Here is a 24896-nt window from a genome sequence, read left to right as displayed (position 1 = left end):
GCTGGCAGTTGAGCTCGGAACCTGCTGGCAGTTGAGCTGGGAAACTTCTAGTTAGTCCTCATGGTGTCCCAGCTGGGGAAAGACCTACACCACGGTGCTCCTACAGTCAGCCATCTTACCTGCTACCTTACCTGTTGTATTTAACCTGTTCCTGTAAATAAACAACTTATTTATAGTTCGTCGAAGTCGAACTCGATTATTTAGTGGCGATGCACATGAATCGCTACAATTAATTGTTTAAAATAGTTTTTTAAAAGTTATTCATAGTTAATTTAATTATTGGGATGCTTTTTAAAATTTTATTTAAAGTTTAAGTAGTGTTTTGGGGTGCCGTACTTTTCATGAGTTTGACAGTCTTTACTATCAAACTTATGAATGAAGTTTCCCCTCCCCTGATTGGCTGAACAGTGCTCACCTGATCCCAGCCGGCACATCGCACTAACTACGCTGCTGGGTCAGGTTAGCACAGCGCGCTGAGATCAGAACCGGGCCACTGACAGGAAATCCACTGCGGGCCAGGTTTCAGATGTCGGCGCGCCGGGTAAGTGCACATCGGGGGCTTGCACGCGCGGCAAGCCCCCGACAGGAATTACTGGGCCAATAACAGATTGTAAGATATTGAAATATCAGTATATCATTTATGCCTATTTCCTCTTTTTACCCCTTAATTCTGATTGTACCACCCCACCCATAAGGTAGTCAGAATCCCCTCCAATATGCTCCATCCTTTGTAATGCTTCTTTTGTCCCTAAAAGGATTCAATTTCTTGTATTATTTCAGTTGTGATTCCTCATAATATTGGGACAAATAAGAGATTTCTGCACATTCATCATACAGTTTTAAAATAACTAAAATTAAAATGGAAGTTGTCTTCCCTTAAAATGGAGAATAAAAGCCTGGAACTGGATGGTGTGCGGGACTAGACCATGTTGCTTGATCTATAAATTAGTCAGGATACAGAGCCTTTATCTTAGAAGCTAATTAAGTATCAAAAAAAGAGAAAAACTGTAAACGACATGGGGAAAGGGTAAGGAAATTGGATTAAGAGAACAGGCTCGTGTGTAATGGATCAAATGACTTCTTTCTGTGCTGTAAGTGTCTATGGGGGAGAAATTCGGTATCGCCCTGTTTGGCGCTAATGCTTTCCAACTTTTAAAACATTTGGGGTTTGCGTTCCAGAAAGGAGCAGGCGGGGCGGTAGGTGAGCAGCGCTGCACAATGGGCCGTGCAGCACTGCTGCGTTGGAAGGCTCCTTCCCTCCCTTAAAGGGAAGGGCCATCGCTGCAGGCTCTGCAAGAGGAAAGCTTACCTGGTCCCTGACGACAGCCGTGATACAGCCCGATCAGCCCAATGCACTGCAGCAGGGTGCTGGGCTGATTGAGCACTGGCAAAGAGAAATGAAAAAAAAAGATAAAGAGCATTTCCCAATTTTTTTCACTTACCTCGACTTTAAGCATCGCCCCCGAAGTGCGCAGCCTCCCGATGAGCACTTCCTGCAGCTGCCGGTGTTTTTACCCGGCGATGCTGCAGGTGGCGGAACCGAAGTTCAGGTCCAGGGTGATGCGCACGGCGATGACATCATGATTTCCAGGTGAAGGAGATCGGGGCGCAATGCCATACCGCCACCGCAAACCTCCCACCGAATATAGCAGGAGTTGACCTTCTCGCCGTGCCCAGTCGATAAGTGCTTAGCACCCCATTATCGCCCTCCTGGATGCAGTAACGGGAGGCGCTAATGAGGCCAATTTCTATCCCTATGATTGAAAATACTTACAGGTCCTGGATAAATTGACTATAGGCGACCACCTGCTCATCAGTCATTCTAAGCAGTAGTATGCTCATGGTGTCCTTGATCTTGGTTGTTTAATAGCCCAGTCTTCAGGGTCCCTTGGTCTGAAATATATACCAGAGATTCCTCTCAATAACTTTAGTTCTGTCTAGAGATCTAAACTCCATGGACTAGTCAGTCATATCATTCATGTACAGCTTTGCACCACACCATCTACAAAGGACCAGTTCACTGCTTACCAAACTGTGATACAAATACATTCCATAATAGGTGAATGAACTATCTGTGAAATGATTCTATGTTTATTGTATTTTAAGTTACTTACTACTTCTTTGTATCCTATGTGTAAATAAATCTGACTACTAGTTTTAGCCTATGCTTTTTAGTCTGATTATGTGGTAATTGCCATCTTTTAGCAAATATGGGAAAATGTGGTGGGCAGCTCATTAATCTCACTTGGCTAATGTCAAAATAAAAGGGTAATACTTGATCTAGGAACCATTGGGGAAAATTTTTCGGGGGTCTGCGGGTGCGATCAGTGGTGGGTCGGGATGGAATTTTTTTTTGATAGTGTGTAGGGAATCCGCTGTCAACCCACCTCCATGCTAGTCTCCCAGATATCGGGTCTGTCAGTGCTGAACAGACCCGACAACAAGTGGTGGGGGAGGCAATTTAGATCATTAAGAGATTGTTAAGAGGCAGTTAAATGCTATTTTAAGCTTACCTTTCAATTTTACGAGATCCCCACAGATTATATGCTGCTTGGGGATCACGTCAGCTCAGCAGGTTGTGAATGGATTCAGCATTGAATTATCTGATTACTTGACAGCTGCAAAAGTGGTCTAAAAGCTCCCATCTCACAGCTGTTCACTTTCCAAGCACAGAAACTGGTGCTTACTGCATTTAGAAGACAGATTGAGCTTTATGTAGCTTGTAAATGTTTGGAGCCAACTCTCTATTCAGTGCCACCTCATTGGAACAACCTCTCTGACTAGTGACAGATTTGCTTCTGTCATTACAAGTTCACCTGCCATCTATTACATCAGCATCAGTGCCCTTGAAATTATCTCACCTTGGTCCTCAGAATCCCACCACAATCAGCCCCAACACCAGCAGCACCAGGCACACCAGCAGCACCAACAACAACACCAACCTTTTCTGCAAATAACTGATGCTGCACAGGACAGAGGGCATCAGCACCCAACCACATTGCTGCCTTGGCGCCAGGGATGGCCTCACCATGGCCAGATTTACTTCACTTGATGCTGTACACCCTGGATGCCACATAATGCGCCAGGTTGGCACCACCCCACACCAACACCATAAAGAATCCCTACAATGACCAAGCCATTCCTTTCACACTCATCACCATTGCAGGGTGGGAGGGGGGTACCCTTATGTCTCCCCAATCACTGCAACTCACTAAGCCACTCCCAAAGGTGCGCACAAATCTGTCCAAGAACTCAAAGTGTTGAAAATAACAACACATTAACAGAAACTTTACATGAACATTGGATAAAACACCCAAGTGCCTACCCTTGTGTGTTGTTAGTTGGTATGATTGCGCTAGGATAAGTATGAGTGTGAGGGGTGGCTAGTGAGATGGGGAAGTGATAATGTAGATAGAGAGGGATGGGTGGAGGTGCAAGATAAGTTGGTGTGAGTAAGGATGTGCAGGAGTAGGGTAGGGAAGGCAGAGTGATGGGAATGTGATGAGTGGCACAGCAGGATGAGGTTGAGTGTGGCTTTGCAGTAACGTTTCGTGATCTACTGAGATCATTGAAATGTTTGCGCCACTGCAGGCTGGTCCTGCTAATGACATCCCTGCTTCTGCCCTCCTGTGCAATGTGCAACCAGGCTGCGTTGATTTCCTGGGGATGTCTCTTCCGCCCATGGGAAGGGAAGAGAACCTCCCTGCGTGCTGTGACTCCCTCCGAGGGAGCCATGGGAGAGCCTGGGTGCAGCCCTGCACCTTTGTGCAGTACTTGTCAGTGTTTGCACCACCTCAATGCAGCAGAACACTGACAACACAACTGTCAAGATCAATTTGTGCATGGTCCCTTTAATGAAACTGTCTGATGACACGTCATCATGTGACGTCATCAGACCCGCTTCCTTCAATTGGCCGGGAAACGCGCAGGGCGGGCTTAACAAGCCCAGTCTGCGTAAAATCTTTTCACAGAGCGGGCTGGAGCCAGCAGCGGGGTCGCACCCCGCCACTGACCCCGGCCGCGCCAGATCCTCCTCAGTAGGTGAAATCATGGCCATTTCCTTAGACATGACATAAGGTTGCAAGTCTGGTTCATAGGGGATTGAGACTGCTCATGGAAACTGCCTTTTTGCTGTGAACACAAGACAAAGTGCAGAAGAAAGACTAACACACCATTCAGGACTTCTACAATGCAAGCCCCAAATCAAAACCTGAATTATGAAATCATGTGAACAGGTTTGCATACTGTCAAGATATGCTGATAATAAATTGCCATTTTCACCGTTGGCATCAAGATGGCTCCAAATTTTGTGCATATGTTCTTCTTATGCATGCATATAGTTCAAAATACTTTGTGTAATGATAATACCAAGTTAAAGCAGGTTTCTATTTAATTCCTTTTCATTTGTATGTCATTCAACCCCCTCCTCTGAATGGGAGTTCAGGAGTCAATTTTCATTTACCTCAACCCCCTCACAAAAATCTGCATGTGTTTCTTAACATGAGCCTTAAACCAGACCTTCACAGTCCTCACCAAGCCCTTTATAGCACCTTTATTTCACTGTTCTCTTTAAAACTATTTTAGACTGTGAGCAAAACTGGAACTGGCAGTAATAGCGAAAGAAATGTCTGTTACTGCTTCCACTCATGTCTATTTTCTTATTCCCGTTACCACCCACAGGAAAATAGGCCTCAAAATCTCTGCCTTCTAAAGAATTGCAGCACATTGAAATAAAGTTTGATTCCTGGGAGTATTTGTACGAGTCCATGCTGGGGGTGATAGTATACAGGTGCAGCAAGTGATTAAGAAGGCCAATGGAATGTTGGCTTTCATTGCTAGGGGGATAGAATATAAAAATAGGGAGGTACTGCTTCAGTTGTACAAGGTATTGGTGAGACCGCACCTGGAATACTGCGTACAGTTTTGGTGTCCATACTTAAGAAAGGACATACTTGCTCTCGAGTCAGTACAAAGAAGGTTCACTCGGTTAATCCCGGGGATGAGGGGATGGACATATGAGGAGAGGTTGAGTAGATTGGGACTCTACTCATTGGAGTTCAGAAGAATGAGAGGTGATCTTATTGAGACATATAAGATTGTGAAGGGGTTGGATCGGGTGGATGCGGGGAGGATGTTCCCGATGATGGGTGAAACTAGAACTAGGGGACATAGTCTTAGACTAAGGGGCTGCTCTTTCAAAACTGAGATGAGGAGGAACTACTTCACTCAGAGGGTGGTAGGTCCATGGAATATGCTGCCCCAAAAAGCTGTAGAAGCTACATCATTACATAAATTTAAAACAGAAATAGACAGTTTCCTAGAAGTAAAGGGAATTAAGGGTTACGGGGAGCGGGCAGGAATTTGGACATGAGTCTAGGTTCGGATCGGTCATGGCCCTGTGGGTAGCGGAGCGGGCCCAGGGACCGTGTAGCCTGGTTCTGCTCCTATTTCGTGTGTCTAATTCTGTTAGATTCAGGAGATGGTTCTGTGATAGTGGATTGGCGGTTAGGATCAGATCTGCCATGATCTTATTGAATGGCGGAGCAGGCTCGAGGGGCCGATTGGCCTACTCCTGCTCCTATTTCTTATGTTTTTATGTTCTTATGAACTGCTGCTACTCACAATTTTCCAAACCTAGTGAGCAGCCACCTTTCCTTCCCATCCACAGCACTTGTTAGAGTTTAACATTTATTTCTTCATATTTTAGGGAAAATGGTCAATTAGTCTACTGTATCTGTACAATTTTTATCCTGCAAGTATCAGATTTTGACCCATTTATATTGTAAAAATCTTTCTCCTTTAACACATCTTTTTTGATTACATATGGTGAAAACAAATCCAGTGTTCGGTTTCAAGACATTCCATCAGTAGGTTTGTTCTAAGGTAAATGTGAAGTGTAGGTGTTCATGACATTTTTCAAAAAGCATAGAAATAAGTATTTATTTTTCAGTGCATAATGTGTGTTTTTACTTTAATGCGCTACCAGTGCTGTGTAGTGCTTTGATGTAAAATCCAATATAAAAAGTACATTTAGAAAATAAGCAGCAAATCAGTGTTAGCTGCAAAACTCAACATAAAATGTGCATGGTAACTTTATATCGTACAATGCGATTTATATGTGCTTATAATAAGCAACAAGAATGAAACTGATTTGTATCTCTGGCAGTTGTGGTAATGTAAGAAGAAAGTTCATTGTGTCGTAATTTAAACACCATACAGTAATTTTATACAAGTGTAGAAAGTGTCATTAATAATTTGTTTATTTTTATTTACTAACATGCAATATTTTGTATTATATAAGCAGAGGGTGTAGGTGGTTACAGAGTCTCCTTTATATCTACTGTTAAAACTCAGCCAAATCTAACAACACCATACGTACTAGACAAATAATAGAAAATTTAAACGAGCAATGTCTAAAGGATTTTGTTAAATGTAAAGTGCTTAAAGTAAGATGTCATACCTATAAAAATGCTACCTCTTAAACAACAACAAAAAGCTCTTTCAGACATAATTTATAAAATGTATTACAGCAGCCTCTCGTGATGGATTAGTGATGCCACAGAAATACCCAATATCCCAACTGCCTTGTTTTACTGTGGGACTGACTAGTTGCTCTACTTTGCTGTAATTTGGGTGCCTTTTCCTACAGTTGCTCTGGACCTGTTCTAATTTTATTTTGCCCAGCTGACAGTACCTATGATTCTAATATGGTAAGTTCACTGGCTTATGTGAAATTCAAATTGGTTTAACATTAAAAAACACATAATTTGCACTGTTGACTTCCCATTACTGCAGATGGCACTGCAGCTATAGTGTTTTATGAAATAGAGTTTCAGGTATATACATAAGCAGCCAGTATTCTCAGAAATAACTTCGAATGGAAGAAAATGTGTTTTTAAGTGCCTTGTCACAGCCTTTGATAGGTATTGGCTCTGTGCTAGCACTCTTGCCTCTGAATCAGAAGGTTGTGGTTTCAAGGCCTTTTCTGAGGGAGTGCTGCACTGTTGGAGGAGCCGTCTTTCGGATGAGGTGTTAAGCTGAGGCCCATCTTCCCTCTCAGGTGGATGTAAGAGATCCAACAGCACTAATCAAAGAAGAGCAGGGGGGCTCTCTCGATCAAGCAATGCCTAAAAGCAGATGACCTGATCATTTATTTCATTGCTGTTTGTGGGACCTTGCTGTGCACAAATTGGCTGCTGTGTTTCCTACATCCAAAAGTACCTCATTGGCTGTTAAGCGCTTTGGGACATCCGGAGATCATAAAAAGCATTATATAAATGCAAGTTCTTTCTTCTTTCTTTGCCTAGGACATCCAAAAATGCATCACGTATGATATTTTTAGTAAACTGCAACCGAGCTTATTTCTACTTTGATCCAAACCTGCCACTTTAATCACAGCAAGAGTAAAGTTCCAGGTTAATAGTCCCTTTGCAAACCTAAGTGTTTGGAAATATGATCTGTGTGCATAATGTCATTTAAAAACATCAGGTAACTATAGGATTCAAGTCTTGAGGTGCTTTACGATCGTGACTATATGAAATAGATGCATGTTGCCATACTGCAGGAAGCAAAAGAATTTGCAGCCTCTAAAATGTTAATTGAAAGCCTGTTGGGCTGCAGTATAGCTGACAGTCAGCTGTCATTCATTGTACATTGTCCTGAAGGCTTCAGCCATTCAGCCAACGCTTCACTTGTTTTCCTCTTTTGGTAAGGGGGAGGGGGAAGCAGGGGGATGGGTGAGCATATCAGAGGTTTCAGGGCTGAATAGACTTTTGTTTTGCTCTTTCTTTTGCCTCCTGACTGTGTCAAATGCAGTATGTCTCTCATGCAGTTTTGTTCTTTAGAGGATCCCAGTCTGCTGAGTTAGTTAGTATGCAGAAACAAGCCAAAGCAGATGAAAGTCTTGCCTCTTGCTTGCTGAGACTGCAAATAAGTGATCAGTCTGAAAAAAACAAAGGTTGCATATGTGAAAAGAGAATCTTGCCAGCTGAGCCTATCCCTTTAGTGGCTTTCTGCTCATACAAGAGTTTTTCTTCTTTTCTCACTATCACACAGATATAAAGCAAAACTCCATTCTCCCTAATAGAGGAGATGAAGCATGCTGGTGCTTTGCCTAACTGATCGTGACTCTTTGTTACAGTTTGTACTAGTTTGTGAACTGTGGGAGTTATTTGTGCTATCTAATTTACTCATTGTTATTGCATATGAGCATGAAGCCACAACAGATTTGAAATAATGCATCTGGCACAAAAAATGAAATGCTCGGGAAACACTTGTTTTTATTGTATTTTTCCTTGTGGCGTAAAACATTATAATATTTGGATAAAAATAGCTATTAAATTACTCATAGGCAGTTCCAATGTACCCATTCTGTTTAGTGGTTTGGTTAATGCTGTATTGTGGAGCAGCTCTTAACCAACGTTCCCTCTAAGCTGTGTGGCCACGTGGCCGCTCAGCTCTCTGCTGGTCCCGTGCAGCCCGGTACCGGCTTTTCTAATGTTAAATTTTACGCATGTACAAACCTGTGAATGGGCCACGCAGATCCTTAAAGGGGCTGCGTAGCCAAAAAAAATTAGGAGGAACATTGCTCTTGACACTTCACTTTTACTGTTAATTTAAGATTCTAATCCTGGAGTTCCAACTGCCAGTATTAATTGGGACATTTTACCAAAGAGCAACAAAAAAATGTTTCAGTGTTGACATGTCCTTCTACATATTCTCTTATTCCAATGTAATTATATTGAACATTAATGCAGCATATTGCAGTAATTTCCTCATCTTGTATTCAAATCCTTCCATGAACAGCTTGATGACAGTTTTCTGCAAGGAAACCATGTCTCCATGTGTGTCAGCCATGGCTCAGTGGGTAGCACTCTCGCCTCTGAGTCAGAAGGTTGTGGGTTCAAGTCCCACTCCAGGGACTTGAGCCTATAATCTAGGCTGACACTACAGTGCAATACTGAGGGAGTGCTGCACTGTCAGAGATGCCGTCTTTAGGATTATAGAGTGTCCTCCCAGAGTCACAATGCGGATTCCGCCCTCTAAGGGGCACAATGGACATGATCTTCACCGCACGTCAATTACAAGAGAAATGCAGGGAACAGCACCAGCCACTGTACATGGCCTTCTTTGACCTCACAAAGGCCTTCGACACTGTCAACTATGAGGGATTATGGAGTGTCCTCCTCAAATTCGGCTGCCCTCAAAAGTTTGTCACCATCCTCCGCCTGCTTCACGACGACATGCAAGCCGTGACCCTGACCAATGGTTCCACCACAGACCCAATTCATGTACGAACCGGGGTCAAGCAAGGCTGTGTCATCGCACCAACGCTCTTCTTGATCTTCCTTGCTGCAATACTCCATCTCACCCTCAGTAAGCTCCCCACTGGAGTGGAGCTAATTTACAGAACAAATGGGAAACTGTTCAACCTCCGTCGCCTCCAGTCCCGATCCAAGGTCGTCCCATCCTCTGTCATCGAATTACAGTATGCAGATGATGCTTGCGTCTGCGCTCACTCGGAGGTCGAACTCCAAACCATCGTCAACACCTTCACCGAAGTGTACGAGAGCATGGGCCTTACACTAAACACCTGTAAGACAAAGGTCCTCTACCAACCTGCCCCCGCCACACAGCACTGCCCCCCGATTATCAAAATCCACGACAATGCCTTGGACAACATGGACCACTTTCCATACCTCGGGAGCCTACTGTCAACAAGGGCAGACGTTGACGACGAAGTCCAACACCGCCTTCAGTGTGCCAATGTGGCCTTCGGTCGCCTGAGGAAGAGAGTGTTTGAAGACCAGGACCTCAAACCTGGCACTAAGCTCATGGTCTACAGAGCAGCAGTGATACCCGTCCTGCTGTATGCCTCAGAGACATGGACCATGTACAGTAGGCACCTCAAAGCACTGGAGAGGTACCACCAACGCTGACTCCACGAGATCCTGCAAATCCATATGCAGGATAGGCGCACCAATGTCAGTGTTCTTGCTCAGGCCAACATCCCCAGCATCGAAGCTTTGACCACGCTCGATCAGCTCCGATGGACGGGTCACATTGTCCGCATGCCCGATACGAGACTCCCAAAACAAGCGCTCTACTCGGAGCTCCGGCACGGCAAGAGAGCCCCAGGTGGGCAGAGGAAATGCTTCAAGGACTCCCTCAAAGTCTCCTTGAAAAAGTGTAACATCCCCACCGACACCTGGGAATCCCTGGCCCAAGACTGCACAAAGTGGAGGAGAAGCGTCTGGGAAAGCGCCGAACACCTCGAGTCTCTTCGTCGGGAGCAAGCGGAAGCCAAGCGCAGGCATCGCAAGGAGCGCACATCAACCCAAGCACCCCACCCACCCGCCCCTTCAACCACCGTCTGCCCCACCTGTGACAGAGACTGTAGGTCCCGCATTGGACTCATCAGTCACCTGCCAACTCATTTTTAATGTGGAAGCAAGTCATCCTCGGTTCCGAGGGACTGTCTAAGAAGAAGAGGAGACTTTCAGATGAGATGTTAAACTGAGGCCCCATCTGCTCTCTCAGATGTGTATTGATTTCTTTGTGGGTTCAATGATGAGACATTTATGAAAGAGAATGGCCTAGAAATTGAGTGGGCTTAGCGCCCAATTAGTGGCGCTAGAGGGCCTTGCGCCGGACTTATAGCCGTTTTGCAAATTGACTTGGGCCTTACCATCGGCATTAGCCGGTAGCGCTGCGCCGGCACCGATGACGTCATCGGTGTGCGCAGCGTCCCGGTTGCCGTGGTAACCCGGCCCCAAGCCCAAATTCAGTTGCGCCCGCCTCGCCCGTGGCAGGCGCAACTAACGAATGTGAAAAGTGTTCTTACACGCCTTTGCGCCGGCGCATAAAGGTGGAGCGGCGGCCGGCCGCGTTCCCGGCGGCCGCCTGCCCGCACCTCCCTTCCCGGACTCCTGCATCACCCCCCCCGCGGCCCTGATGAGTGTGTGCTGCGAGCCCGGCACTTCCCCGAGGTGCCGGGCTCAGATGTCGGGGGAATCCGCCGGACAGTTGTCGGCTGCAGGCAGCTCCTCCTTAACAGAAGGAGGAGGCCTGCAGTTCCCCAGCCTGCCGCACCGTATCGGGTGCCGCAGCGGGGGATTAGCGCCGGGAAACCCAATTCAACGCCCGTTTTCAGGCGCTAAAACCCTCCTTTAGTGCCCGCCGCCGTCTGGGGCCGGCGCAACCGAATTTTCGTCGGGCGCTGCCGCATTAACGCTGGCGCAAAATTTCTGGCGCTACAGCCCTGGCGAGCCCACAACCCAATTTCTAGGCCAATGAGTTTTAATCTAAAGTCTGTTCAACTCTTTATACAGCATTCAGGAGACACCATTATGCTAGTGATGCATCTAGAACGAAACTGAAACTAAAACTAAACTGCCTTGCTTGTCTCGGTCACATGCCCTCTGCTGTTCAGGCACAAGCAATCAATCAGGCAACTATGCTGGTAAGACATGATAATCAAACAGGCAAATAACATCACTATTTGCTGATATCATTACAAGATGTACATAAAAGATCCCATGGCACTATTTCCAAGAAAAGCAGGGGAATTATCCCCGGTGCCCTGGCCAATATTTACCCCTCAATCAACAAAACAAAAACGGATTATCTGGTCATTGTCACATTGCTGTTTGTGGGAGCTTGCTGTGTGCAAATTCGCTGCTGTGTTTCCTACATTACAACAGTGATTATACTCCAAAAGTACTTAATTGGCTGTAAAGCGCTTTGGGATGTCCGGTGGTCATAAAAGGCGCTATATAAATGCAAGTCTTTCTTTTTTATGACCTGAACTGAAACTTGTGGTCCCAGAAACTTGTTGGTGCTGCACCCAATTTACAGGCATTAAACGGGATTCTAAGCATTCAATATGGCAGGCAATGTGTGTGCCACTCATGTTGTAGGACCTTTTTTTGAAATTGGTCTGCCGCAGTGCCTGACTCGACAAATAATAAACTAGCTCAGCAACTCGTAGCAGCAACAGGCCGCAAGAACCCTTCAGCTCTATTTAGGTTTGTCCATTTATGCTGCTGGTTAACTTCTGGGTATTTTTTATTGCCTATTTTCTAACTTCTACAATTGATTTCTGCTGAGAAATGGACTGCTTATGGCTGCCTTCAAAAGAGTTTCACTGCAGCAATGGCTGGTCTGGTAGTTCTGCCTTTGTGGCTGGAGGACGAGGGGAAGCAGTCAGGAAGGCAGGAGAGAGCAGGAACAGCTGGGAAAAGAGGGAGGAGGAGGTCTCTGTGCAGAAAGCCATAACCACAGCGGGTCTACAGGGAGCACATCTCCCACCTTATCTCTGCTGAGGAGCAATGTGTCAGGCACCTTCGCTTCACAAAGGAGGCTGTTACCGAGCTATATCACCTGCTACAGCCAAAACTGGAACCTCAGACCAGGGCATCGACAGCACTGCCTGTGGCTGTCATGATCCCCATGGCCCTTAACTTTTATACAACAGGCTCCTTCCAGGCTGCAGCAGGTGACAGCTCCCAGTTTGCTGTTCACCGTTGTATTAGGGAGATCACCCAGGTTCTCTACACCAAGAGGAACACCTGTATATCTTTCCCAATGGACAGAGCGAAGCAGAACGAGAGAGCACTAGACTTCACCCACATTGCAGGCTTCCCCAGTGTGTAAGATGCCATAGAGTGCACCCACATTGTCTTGCATGTTCCCCATCACCAGCCTAGCATTTTTCTAATTAGAAAAGGATTCAACTCCCTCATGCTGCAGCTGCTTTCTGGCCACCAGCAGTGCATCATGCAGGTCTGTGCTCGGTTTCCTGGCAGCTGTCATGATTCATTCATCCTGTGTCAATCCTCTGTGCTGCATTTATTTCCACCAGGCCGTGTCACAGGCTGGCTACTGGGTGACGAGGGCTATCCCATTCAGACATGGCTCATGAGATGTCATGAACCCGGGCAAAGCTGCAGAGGTAGCCTACAACAAGAACCATGCTGCCACCAAAAACGTCATAGAGCAGTCGGCATTCTCAGTGACACTTACGCTGCCTGGAACTTTTGGAAGGAGCTTTGCAATACAGCCCTGACCCTGCATCCAGATTTATGGTCGTTTGCTGCCTAACTTTGCCATAATGACGGACCAGCCCTTACCACAACCTGGGCAACAAGAAGTGCTGCAGGAGCAGCATGAAGAGGAGAGGGAGCCCTAGCTGCCAGAGCTCTTAGAGAACAACTAATCCCAGGGCGTTTCATGTGAACCACCCTGCCCACTCCCAATACATTATACCAACAGTAGGTCAACAGTCCTGTAATCCTTATTACCACCATCCATACTAGTACCATCCAAATGCATTCCTTCCTTATGGATCTTGCCCTCAACAAACTACAAATATTAACACCAACTCAATTCCATCTGTGTATAATATTTAACAGGAATAATTAAGAATCACCACCAGGCAACCCCTTAGTGCCTGTCTTCTGTGCTCGGTTACCTATCCTAGTGCTCCTCCAAAATGTATTCCCAGTGATAACAGCCTGGGAGGTGGAAGGTTGCTGACCTTCCATTGAAGAGACTTCAGATGGCCGTGGTGTGTGGCCTCGAGCAGCTCTGGGACTTGAGGACCAAGCTGCAGCACCTCAGTGTGGACCTGGCAATCTGGACCAACTGACTGGTCTAACAAAGCACTGGTGGAGTAGGCAGGAGGGAGTAGGCATGCTGTCCTCCTGAGAGAGGACAACAAGTGCCTCTCCCGTGGAGCAAAGGCCACTATCCTGGGACAGCGCCTCACCACTCCTATGGCTCTGCACGAGAACAGATTGCAGGAGTGATGTGATGCTCTGGAAGCCCCTGTCAATACTGGCCCTCGAGCCAAGATGACAACCATCTAAGCTCCCATGACAGCAGTGTGAGCTGCCAGGAAAGCTGTCGGCAGAGGCTCCATTATGGTGGGCACCACTGTAGTGTTGATAGAGTTGACAACTTGCTCCATGTTGGACAGAATAGCCCCCATGCTCTGTGTGAAGCCCCGACACAAGTTGGACCTTGACTCCTCCATTCTCTGACCAATTGTGTGCAAGCTCACTGGCAGCCTGCCCAGTACACTTTCCTGGTGCATGCCCATCAGCCTGGGCCCTCTAAAGTATACGTGGTGTCAGTCTCTGAGCTGGTGCTTGCTAGCGTCAGATCAAGTGATATTGAATCTTCAGGAAGGCTGGACTCCTGATCCTGATCCTGAAGTGACAGAGTGGCATCCACATTTTCAGCACCTGAAATAGAAGAGAGGAACAAGGGTTAGCTTTTAGTGTAGTGGGAGAACAAAGAGAGCTGAGTGGCTGCTGAAAGCAGCCGTAGTTTGTCATGCAGTGTGTGGGGGAAGAGATAGAAATAGTGTGAAGAAACCCTGCACGATGTCTCCTCTAGTGTTACATTCGCCACCATCATGACTTGCCCATGATGACCAGCATGTTTTCTTCCACTGAGGAGAGGATGTACAGTTGGGCTTGGATTCCTTCAATTGCGGCCTCCTGTCACAAATTGTGTGTGACCTTCTCCTGCAAGAAAGAAGGGAGTTTGCTTGTGACATCCATGTGAGGTTCTTAGGGAATATGCCTGTCATAGTCAAATAGTTTGTATGTTATATGTAAGATGTGAGGTGTGGGGATATGAGGAGAATTAAACTAGAGAAGACTTAATCAGTCCTGGAGTATCTAATGCAGCAATGAATCCGGGTCATCGGATGCTCACTGCATTCATTGGGGAAAGATTTAGTGTTGTCTACAGTTGCTTTTGAAGGAAGGATTCAGCCACATCCAAGATCATCCATGATCGGGTATTTTGGTTGTGAAAATGAAACAATATAGAAAAGGATCTGGTCTTCAGATTTACCTTTGTGAGGAATTTTATAATTACTGAAGTCAAATGCAGCAAGTTTCAAATAAACAGAAACTGCCATCTCTATTGTTTATGTACATATTTATATGCACATATGTCAATGGCAGCGGGATAGTCTTACATAAACATCAATTGGACCTAAATGCTTCAATACTTTTCATAGCATAGAGGGCACTTAGTGGGTTTTGCGCCACTGGCCATGCCTCCCGCTAAATTTAGCGGGACGCTAATGGCGGTGCTAGCCGTTAGCGCTGCGCCGCCACCGATGACATAATCGGTGTGAGCAGCGCCCCACTACCGCCCCGATCACCAAATTTGGTAGCGCCCCCTGTTTTAATGCCAGTCGCAATTTGCGACCGGTTCAGGGGGACCTACCTGCAGCGGTAGAGGCGCTGAGGTGCGGGGCGGCCATTTTTTTGCTGGCCGCCTGCCAGCACCTCTCCGCGCCACCGTCCCCAGCCTCCTGAGCACCCCCCCCACCCTGTGGAGTGCCGGCTGTGTACCAAGAGCTCGGCACTTCTCCTCGGTGCCGGGCTCTTTTGCCAGCACTCACGCTCTTCGAGCGCGCTGCAGCAGGCCCTTTCCCATTAAGAAGGGGAGGAAGGCCTGCAGTACCGCAGCATGCCGTGCCGCAGCGTGTGGCGCTGCGGCACGTTGCACTGCGAACTTCAGTTGCAGCGCCCCAAGAGGGATGCGGGACACCTCGAGTAGCGCCGCGCTTCCCTCTGGGGCGTGCAAACTGAATTTGCGGCGGGCGGCTGCGACTTCTTCCGGGGCGCTACTTCCAGCGCCCTGGCGAGGCTGGCGCCCCATAATTTCTGTCCACAGATCCATTTACTCATAAACTCTAACAGCATTCACCTCTTCTATTTATATAAGACTAGCTGGGGGGGGCCCCGCGTTGCCAGGGCTGTTTTGGGCCGGGTGGTTTAAATCGAGTCCCAGGCTTTGGGCCCTGTCTCTCTGTCCCTCTGTGAATCTGCTGCCGGGCAACATTTGTACCTTTTAATACCTTCAAAGATGAAAGTGAAAGTACTTATAAAATGTTTTTGGTAAATGTTATGTTATTTTTAAAAGAGATACTAACTTTTTCGAAGCTGGATTAGCAGATTTTGAGCTGGAAGTAGTTGAAGCAATGGCTGCCCGATGCCTGAGTTCAAAATGATTAGTCCCGCCCATAGATGCAGCGATTGGCCAACCATCAGGTGACTGAACTGTAGGATTGGTCAATCATGACGGCACAGGATTGGTCGACCTTGACGTCAGCCAATCAATGCTAATGAGCGGATAATGAGTGGAATTTTGAAGGTTTTTTGTATAACGCTGCGAACAATTTTTGTCCGACCGAAAAGTAAATACGCTTACGACCGTCCTGGAATGGTATGCTTTCTTTGGACGCAACGCACGTGTAGGTACGCTCTATAACTTTCGAGTGTATAGCCGGACAGACACACCGAAGGACAGACAGACAGATAGACAGACAGACAGACAGACAGATCTATCCTTTTATTTATATATATAGACTAGCTGAAGTGCCCGGCGGTGCTGAGGGGATTTTTGAGGGAATGTTGTTGTTGGAAGAGAGAGGGAGAGCGACTGGGGGGAAGAGAGAGAGAGAGAGCGAGCGACTGGGGGGAAGAGAGAGAGAGCGAGTGACTGGGGGGGAGAGAGAGCGAGCGAGCGACTGGGGGGGAGAGAGAGAGAGAGCGAGCGACTGGGGGGGAGAGAGAGAGAGTGAGCGGCTGGGGGGGAGAGAGAGAGAGAGAGAGCAACTGGGGGGGAGGGGGGGTGGGGGTGGGTGGGGAGGGGGGGAAGGGGGTGGGGGGAGGGGGGGGAGGGGGGAGGGGAGGGGTGAAGGGGGGTGGGGGGAGGGGTGGTGGGGGAGGGGGGAGGGGAGGGGGGAAGGGGGTGGGGGGGAGGGGGGAGGGGGTGGGGTGGGGGAGGGAGTGGGGGAGGGGGTGGGAGTGGGGGGGAGGGGGTGGGGGAGGGGGTGGGGTGGGGGGAGGGGGTGCGGGAGGGGGTGGGAGTGGGGGGGAGGGGTGGGGGTGGGGGGGAGGGGGGGAGGGGAGGGGGGAATGGGGAGGGAGGGGGTGTGGGGGTGTGGGGGGAGAGGGGGGAGGGGAGGGGGGGAGAGGAGGGGGCAGAGGTGGGAGGGGAGGGGGGAGAGGAGGGGGCAGAGGGGGGAGGGGAGGGGGCAGAGGTGGGAGGGGAGGGGGGAGAGGAGGGGGCAGAGGGGGGAGGGGAGGGGGGAGGCAGAGGGGAGGGGAGGGGGAGTGTGGGGGGGAGAAAGGGAGGGGGGAGGGGAGGGGGGGTGTGAGGGGAGAAAGGGTGGGGGGGGAGCTAGCAGACCCGATGGCTCCGCGGAGCTCCATGCCGCCCCACACACTGACATGGCTCAGCCCGAGCCCCGCCCTCCCGAGCACCGGCCTCCCGCTCTCCGGAGCCCCACCCTCCCGCTCTCCGGAGCCCCGCCCTCCCGCTCTCCGGAGCCCCGCCCTCCCGCTCTCCCGAGCTCCGCCTTCCCGAGCCCCGCTCCCCACCCGAGCCGGCTTCAAGACCGGAGAGACGCCACCGCGCAACCTACCGCGTGAGGCCCGGCCGGACTCAAGTCGCACTCTGGGCGGAAGATGACGCGGATGCTGACTCCCACCCTGCCTGCCTTTACTAAGATGGCGGCGGGGTGGCGACGCTCGGCTCAGGCCCGCCCCCTCCAGCCTTCACAAAGATGGCAGCGATCGCTGGCCTTTTGTCGATCGCGACGGGAGGCGCCTAGCTCGGGCGTGGCTGGTCAACAGACACCCAGGCTTTGAGGCCTGGAAAAACGGTGAAAGGTAGGAAAATTATAGAGGTTAGACAAAAGATTTACAAATTAATTAACTTTTTTTAAAAACAATTTGTCTTTTCAAAGCAACTTTTTTTTTGCTGGAAATGTAGATTTGAAAAGGAACACGCAGAAAGCGGGAAAAAGAAATGATAAGTTTGGAATCAAGATGGCGGCGACTCACCTCGGTTCAGAACAATAAGGCCCGCCCACACACGCACCGATTGGTCGACCGACAGGTCACCGAAGCGTAGGATTGGTCAATCGTCCCGTCAGTCGACTGTAGGAGGGCCTGCCCGCACGCGCCAGGAACCCGGCGTACGATTGGTCGACCTCGACATCACTCTATTGCTAATGAGCGGATAATGAGATGCTAATGAGCGGAATTTTGAATGTTGTTTGGATACCGCGGGCGCAATTTTTGTCCGGCCAAAACGTAAATACGCTTACGACCATTTTGGAATCGTAAGCTTTCTTTTGATGTAACGCACGTGTAGGTACGCTCTATAACTTTAGAGTGTATAGCCGGACAGACACACACCGATGGACAGACAGACAGACAGATAGACAGACAGACAGACAGATGTATCCGTTTATATATATAGATTATTATCTACCTTGCATTTCAGGGTTTCTAGGATCTCTTGCTCACCCTTGGTCATCAACTCTGGGCTAAGGCCAGCTTCAATCTTAGGGCTGGATTTTGCGAATGGGGAGCTTTTGGAGGCGGGACTCCCACTTGTCGGGTTGCAGTCCCACCTCCATCGACTTCTGGCCAACCCATGTTATTTTCGCTTGATTGACCTTGTTAAGCCCGCCCAACTGGCTTAGCAGGCCAATTAAGGGGAAGCCAGTTACAGAGAACGTCAGCGTATGATGTTTCATCTGTCAAAAATGTTTGCTCTGTGAAGCTGTCAGACACTGACATTCTCTGTAGTTTGATGAGTTCTTGTATTCAAGACTCATCAAACCTCTTTCTTTAACAGAAATTCGATGGTTGTTGCATTGGAGAATGCAGCAGTGTAAGGGGTGGTGGTGTGGGTTGTTTGTCAGCTTCGCCCTCTGACTCCTTTGAGCAGTTCGAATTGCTCCCACTCCCTTTTGTTCTAGACTTTGGACTTATTTGGGGGTTGTAATAAACTTGCAACAGACACCTGGGTTAGTCAAAAGAATTCAGATCTTTATTTTGAGACAGGAAAATATACAATACAATAAAACTTATACTTTAAAAGGGTGGGGAACACACGGAATAAGCGAGGGAGAATTACAATACAAAATCCCTTACCCTCCCAACCCCACTACACTAGCTAGGCTGGAATCCAGAGGACCAGGAAATACTCACCAAAACAACTTTCTTGACAGACTGTAGAGGTTCACAATTTCGGGGTTCTCTTTAGTTGTGGCGGTTGGGGCCTGCCGTACCTCAGACGTGGTAGAAGACTGCACCTGCGTTGGGTCTTCATTTTGGGTTGGTCCGCAGATGCGGTTAGTCGCACTGTTGGATCTATCGGGTAAGTACCCAATTTTCTTTGGTTAGGGCTAGTTTTGGGTCTTTTGTGTCCAAATCTTACCCAGGGGTAAGTCAGACTAGCCTGTAGAGTGGAAACAAATCTTTGGTTCAAGAGTTTTTCAGCGGTTGGTTTCTTGTTGGTCGCGGTGGCCCAATATTACCTGGTTGGTGGTAATATTGGCGGTTGTTGGTTTCTGCAGGCCTTTGGTTGCCGTGATCTCTGTTTCTTCTTTCTTCCTTTGAGCCTCTGATGATGATCTCTCTCTTGAGCTGGTTGGCTGAACTTGAACTTCTGTCTTCTGAGCTGACCTTCTGACGAGCTGACTGACTGTGTGTTGAACTGAAAAGGCAGGCCTCAATTATACTAATTTGGGGCCTGGCTTATCTGACCGCCAAATCTCAGGTTTCTTTGTTAAATTTGGCGGGCTCGTTATTTTTAATGTGTTTTAAAACTTTAACGAGCTTCGGGGATGGCCCATCCAAACTTAATGAGTTTAGGGGATGGCTCATCTAAACTTAATTGGCCTTTAACTGGTTTCGGGATTGCCTTGAAACCAGTTTTAAAATGCAAAACGTCTGTCAGTCTCTTTAATTGGTTTTGGACTGTGGTTTGTTTGTGGTAACCTGTAGGGCTAATGTTCCTTCCTTTGTATGGCTGGGGACATGTCCTGTTTATTCGATAACTGGCTCTGCGACTTCTCGGCGGGAAAACAGGCTTCATTGTCCTTATGTAAAACTGGGGCGGCCCTGGACATTCCTTAGACAGTCCAATATCCAAACTCGGGTGGCCCACTCTCCTCCCCTTTGTCCCAGCCTTTTGCAGCCTGAACATGTCTTTTTAAACCAGCCAAAACTTCCTGGGATTTTTATTTTAAACCCCTTTGGCCCAAAATTCCTTACAACAGTCCAAAAACCTCTTCCTTAATTTAACTCTTTGAAATTCTTCTGTCTGGCCCAACCACACTTTTATCCTTTTCACAGATTTCTTCTGTAATGTTCAAAAATCATTTTTAAATGATGCTATCCTTCTGTTCTGGGTTTGTGCAGAAATTTCAAACCTTACACACCCCCCTGTGATACTTTCTAACACTATAGTATCATGCAGGTGTGAGCAAAATTTCTGATCCTCGGGAGGCAACCTTCCCCTGTATTACCTAAACTAATAATACCCACAACAAAACACTCTCCCATTCCCATTAGGTGTAGTGTTTATCAAAAATACACAAAGTAAACTTTTATTACATTCACATTCAAGCACGGAGGGTGTCCAACACCCCTGCACCACTTGGAAAGAATCACACACAGGAAAAATAAATTGACACACACACTTGTCCAAATTTATTCTTAATCACATTCACAGTTGTTTTTATACCTGGTCATAGACTTTATTTTTGTTTTTGTCCCATGCTCCCTCATGCTGAGAGTGTAGCATTTGGTCCCTCCCTTTGCACTTCGCACACAACAGATAGAAAACTATTCCCAGCTGGCAAACCACTAAAATGTGCGAAGCCAGGCTTCTATATTTTCAAATATGTCCAACCAGGGTGGAACCACAATATCCAATATCTTGGCCCCTATCTCTACTGACTTCTGCTCCAACGTATAGAGATGTTTCTGTGAGATGACCACTGCTTTTAATAGGGTGGTAAGATGTTCTGGGAGAGGGGGAATCTCATAGCCAAAATGTGTTACATAACTTTGCAGGTTGGTGATGTTTTCCCTGACAGTGAGGTGAACAGTTGAGGGTTCAGTGATGGGTACAATCCGTTCCTGGGCCACTTGAACTTCTGCCTCAGGTTTAAAACAAAAACTGCTGTCACTCAGCGGACACCAGATGTACTATCCATGCCGGTAGTGGGGCGCACTTGTGGTGACACAATATGTCCCACCCCCTATGAATGCTACCTGTGGGGAAACATGGTCTTTTGCCATTACCTCCATGGTACAGTTCACAGGTCGTGCATCAGCAGCTTTAAACCCGCACTGTGGTCTCGAATAGGCATTCAAGTGCTGGGGACACAGGATTATGTGTGCTCCCCGGCTCCGACACCCAGAGAGGTCTGTACCTGTCATAGCGTGCTCCCACTTTATGACATAAGGTGGGACCTCTGCAGAACGGACGTGTGCACCCCCTTGAATGATCCCAATGTTCTCCACCCTGTATACCAGTGCGGGTTGGGCTGTCCCACCCATGACCGGCATCCTCACTACTATCCCCATGATAGTGTGATTGGAACGTCCACAATCCACTGGGACAGGGTAGGCCTCAGAAGCTAGCCGGAGTTGACACGGGCTCAGCGAATTACTAAACGGGTGGAGGGCTACGAGATGTTTGTTGCTAATCCAGGAAGGGGCTAAACCTTGTTTTAAATCCTCCAGGTTGCTGCGGCCCTCGCCCAGCAACCATGCCCCGTATAGCACGCATACCTCATTCTGTGCAGCTTGATCCGAAGCATTTCTGTCCTCCCGTACAAGTGCATTTACTGTTTTGGCGTGTCTTTCCAGCTCAGCTATTATCTCCTTTAAATGGACCGTCATGCACTGGTCCTCATGCAACTCTGAACCCACCACTGTGTTCTCCTCTGTTAGGAGTTTCCTTAACTGGGTCTTTGAACCATTTACCTGGGTTTGTAACTCTATATCATCTAGGCTGTATATCACTGAGGACCCTGTACTATAAGCTGTAAAAATATCATTCCAGGTCCCCCTTCTTTGTCTCCCCACACCCATATTATGTTCAGGGTGTAAACTGTACAGCTTTGCTTTGTCCACATTAGCAAAGTTGAACTCGTAAAACTTTCTAAACATTTCCTTCAAAAGAGCTTGGTACAACCGTTCTGTCTCTTTAGGGCACCACTCAGGTAAGTGTACCTCGGTCAGGTTCTGATCACTGAGGCCACTGCATAGTGTACCCCCTGGTACAGCAGCTTATCTGTTGGTACTAGGACTAAACCATTCCCTGGTCCCTTGGTGGTGGTAGGACACCACTGGACTATAGTCCGTGATGTTGTGGTCGTGGGCAGGGGTTTTCGGGGGGCGGGTCACAAGTTCAGTGGCATTCACTAGGATTGGGGAGTGTGGGACTGTGCGCGCATGCAGGCTGGAATCCCATTCCACCCCCTCCCCGGCATCTTGCCATTGCCGGTGGAAAATGATGGATATGCCTGTGGGGCATACAGACATAAATCCCCTGATCCGGCTCCCACCACTTGTCCCAGCACACACTCAATCCCCCTCGGGTCCCTGTAATCGTCCAATGGGTATTGTTCCCCAATCATTCCCAATCGACTGCGGGGTTTCCTATATCCTTGCTCAGCTTTCTGAGACACCACCATCAATCCAAAGGAATCTGTCCATTACATGTCAAACACACACGTTTCCCCTCAGTGACAATGACCCTTGTAGCAACGACCTGTACCCTGGGGCACGGGATGGAGGCCTCCCCATACGTGAACCCGGTCTGGCTGGAGTACTGAGTCGAGTTAGACCCCAACCACCCTGGCCACCTTCCCTCATGGAAGTAAATGGCGAGCTCCTCCACACCCCGTTTGCCACCCACTGCGGTAATGATCGGTGCTCTCTCTCCTGAACACCCATAGATATGGGAGTTCTCCACGTCTCCTTGATCACTGATGCTCACCCCTGCCAGGGCGAACAGGAGCAGAACCTTCCTCATCCCGATTTCCTTTCTGTAGGGACACACAAACAAAATAGTCATGTCCCGAGAAGGTTCTCTGGCCTGACACAGTTATCAAAATTCAAACTTCAACTTATACTAAACCAAAATTAAACTATTAATTTCCAAACTTCCAAACTGTAAAAACACACTTAAAATACTTCAGAAAGCTATATACATCTGCCGCCCATCTCCGGATGGCCAGGCTAATTCCTGATTGGCCTGTACCTTTTGTGGAATCTGGGCAGCTTGTACGCCTGGACGTAAGGTGACCTGTGCCACCGGACTCAGAGAGTCCTCCTTAAAACAACTGGGAGCTTCCCTGTCTCCCAGTTAACCAGGGGAGTGTGCCTTCCTGTGCTGCAGCACACTACCCCTTTTGTTGTGGCTGCCGAATCCCTATCCTGTCCTGTGGGTTCCCTGCAGCCTGATGCCGCAGGCTGGGGACCCTTCTCTCTCTTTGCCTAACACTACCTCGCCTGTGTAGGGGGTGGTGGGGTTGGCGCGTACGCCCAGTCAGTTATGCCTCTGACTGTTTATGAGCGGTTCGAATCGCTCCCACGCCCCTGGGTTCTAGACACCAGACTTAGGCACAGGCGGCGATACAGAAAAGACTCGAGTAGACAGGTGGTTTGGATGTAAGCAAAACCAAGATTTATTGAAATAGAAATTAACAATCTTATGAAAAGTTACTAGTATAAAATTACAGGCAAATACAAAATAACTAAACTTACACAGGGAATGGGGAACACATGGCACATCGAGGGAAAATGACTATCTTAACAATCCCCTTATCCTTATCCCACCCGCTATACCTAACTAGATTAAGCTATGAGGGGCCAGAATTCATGCTCACCAATCCAAAGATAAAAGCCAACTGTTAACAAGTGCGAGTTTTGAAGTCTGGTTTCTGGTCCTTCTAGGAACCCCGTCGCCACGTGGTCTTCAGGAGTGCGGCACTGGGTCGACTACTGCGACACACCTTCTCCCCTCCGCTACCGTCGTCGTCTCGTCTCGATGGGTTCTCCTCTTCCTCTCCCTCAGGCGGTCGTCGGCGGTAACGTTATATTTATCGGACAGTCACCAGTCGTTACCGTTTAGATTTTACTAGCCATGCAACAAACGCCTGTGTATTCGTCGTGGCGTAGACACCTGCGTTATCGCATTGTTCAACAAGGTATTTGTCTTCACCGTCCTCAAAGACTTTCTTCCCCAAGCGTCAGCTTATAACTAGGCGCTTGGTTTACTTATCGATACGTTTTTCGCTGCCCTGCTCTGCCTTTATCGAGTTATTATCGTCTTCTTCGTCTCCACTCGTCTCGTCTCGTCAGACTACTATACGAGTCCTGGGCTACCTGCTCAACTTCGTCTCACCCCTTTCTGCGGCCTGGGTGTCCTGGATGGCTGTGGACTTGGGCCTCGCTCCCCTTCCTAGCAGTTGGTATGGTGTTACTGGCTACTGAAAATTTGCTCCGGGGAGAGAACCCACCACGAGGCCCGGGCACGAGTACGAGCGGCAGCCCAAGAGGCCGGAGCCACGAGAGCAGAGTCAAGGGCAAGAGCAAGAGAGAGAGATTGCTACCCGGGGCCTTCAGTTATTCTCCTCCCGATAACCCTTATCTGCGCGCCAAATCAGGTTAGTCCATTGTCCCAATCTTGGCGGGCTAGTTTAAATAATTGTAGCAATCTAAACTAACTGTTTTTAGATGGCCGGTAATCGCACCTACTGGCCCGATTCCTGAGTTGTTTTGATATTAATACATGTTAATCGGCCTGCCCAGCTTCGATGGCTTCCCTAAGCTGTTTCCGATTATTTATGCAAACAAATTGATGGCCTTAAGTATAGGCCTCACTGGTTTTTGATCTGTCTCCGATTTGACTTAATGCATAATTCAATGTCCTGTCTGCTTTCAAAATACAAAAGTCTCTTTTCACAGAAACTGCAGCTTGGGTTTCGATTTCCCAAAAGCTGCTTGTGCCACAGAGTCCAAGCTTTTAGAATCTTGCAGGCTTTTGGC

General features: G+C 48.1%; 1 protein-coding gene across 1 annotated transcript in view; it reads right to left on the bottom strand.

The window, feature by feature from the left end:
* Positions 1-22010, bottom strand: part of LOC147124535 (uncharacterized) — a 33888-nt gene extending 11878 nt beyond the window's left edge. Inside the window, exons 1-4 of the mRNA XM_085980203.1 lie at positions 21068-22010; positions 14126-14246; positions 7908-7942; positions 1310-1384 (exon numbers count right to left, since the gene is read on the bottom strand). Coding sequence (XP_085836329.1) covers positions 1310-1384; positions 7908-7942; positions 14126-14246; positions 21068-22010 — 1174 coding nt within the window. The remainder of the gene's footprint in view (positions 1-1309; positions 1385-7907; positions 7943-14125; positions 14247-21067) is intronic.
* Between the last annotated feature and the right edge of the window lie 2886 nt (positions 22011-24896).

Source organism: Somniosus microcephalus, chromosome 1, assembly GCF_052327205.1.
Source record: "Somniosus microcephalus isolate GS21.2 chromosome 1, FLI_Smic_1.0, whole genome shotgun sequence".
In the NCBI taxonomy this organism is placed as follows: Eukaryota; Metazoa; Chordata; class Chondrichthyes; order Squaliformes; family Somniosidae; genus Somniosus; species Somniosus microcephalus.
Note: the sequence above shows the minus strand (reverse complement) of the source record. Positions and strands in the feature narration are given on the sequence as shown.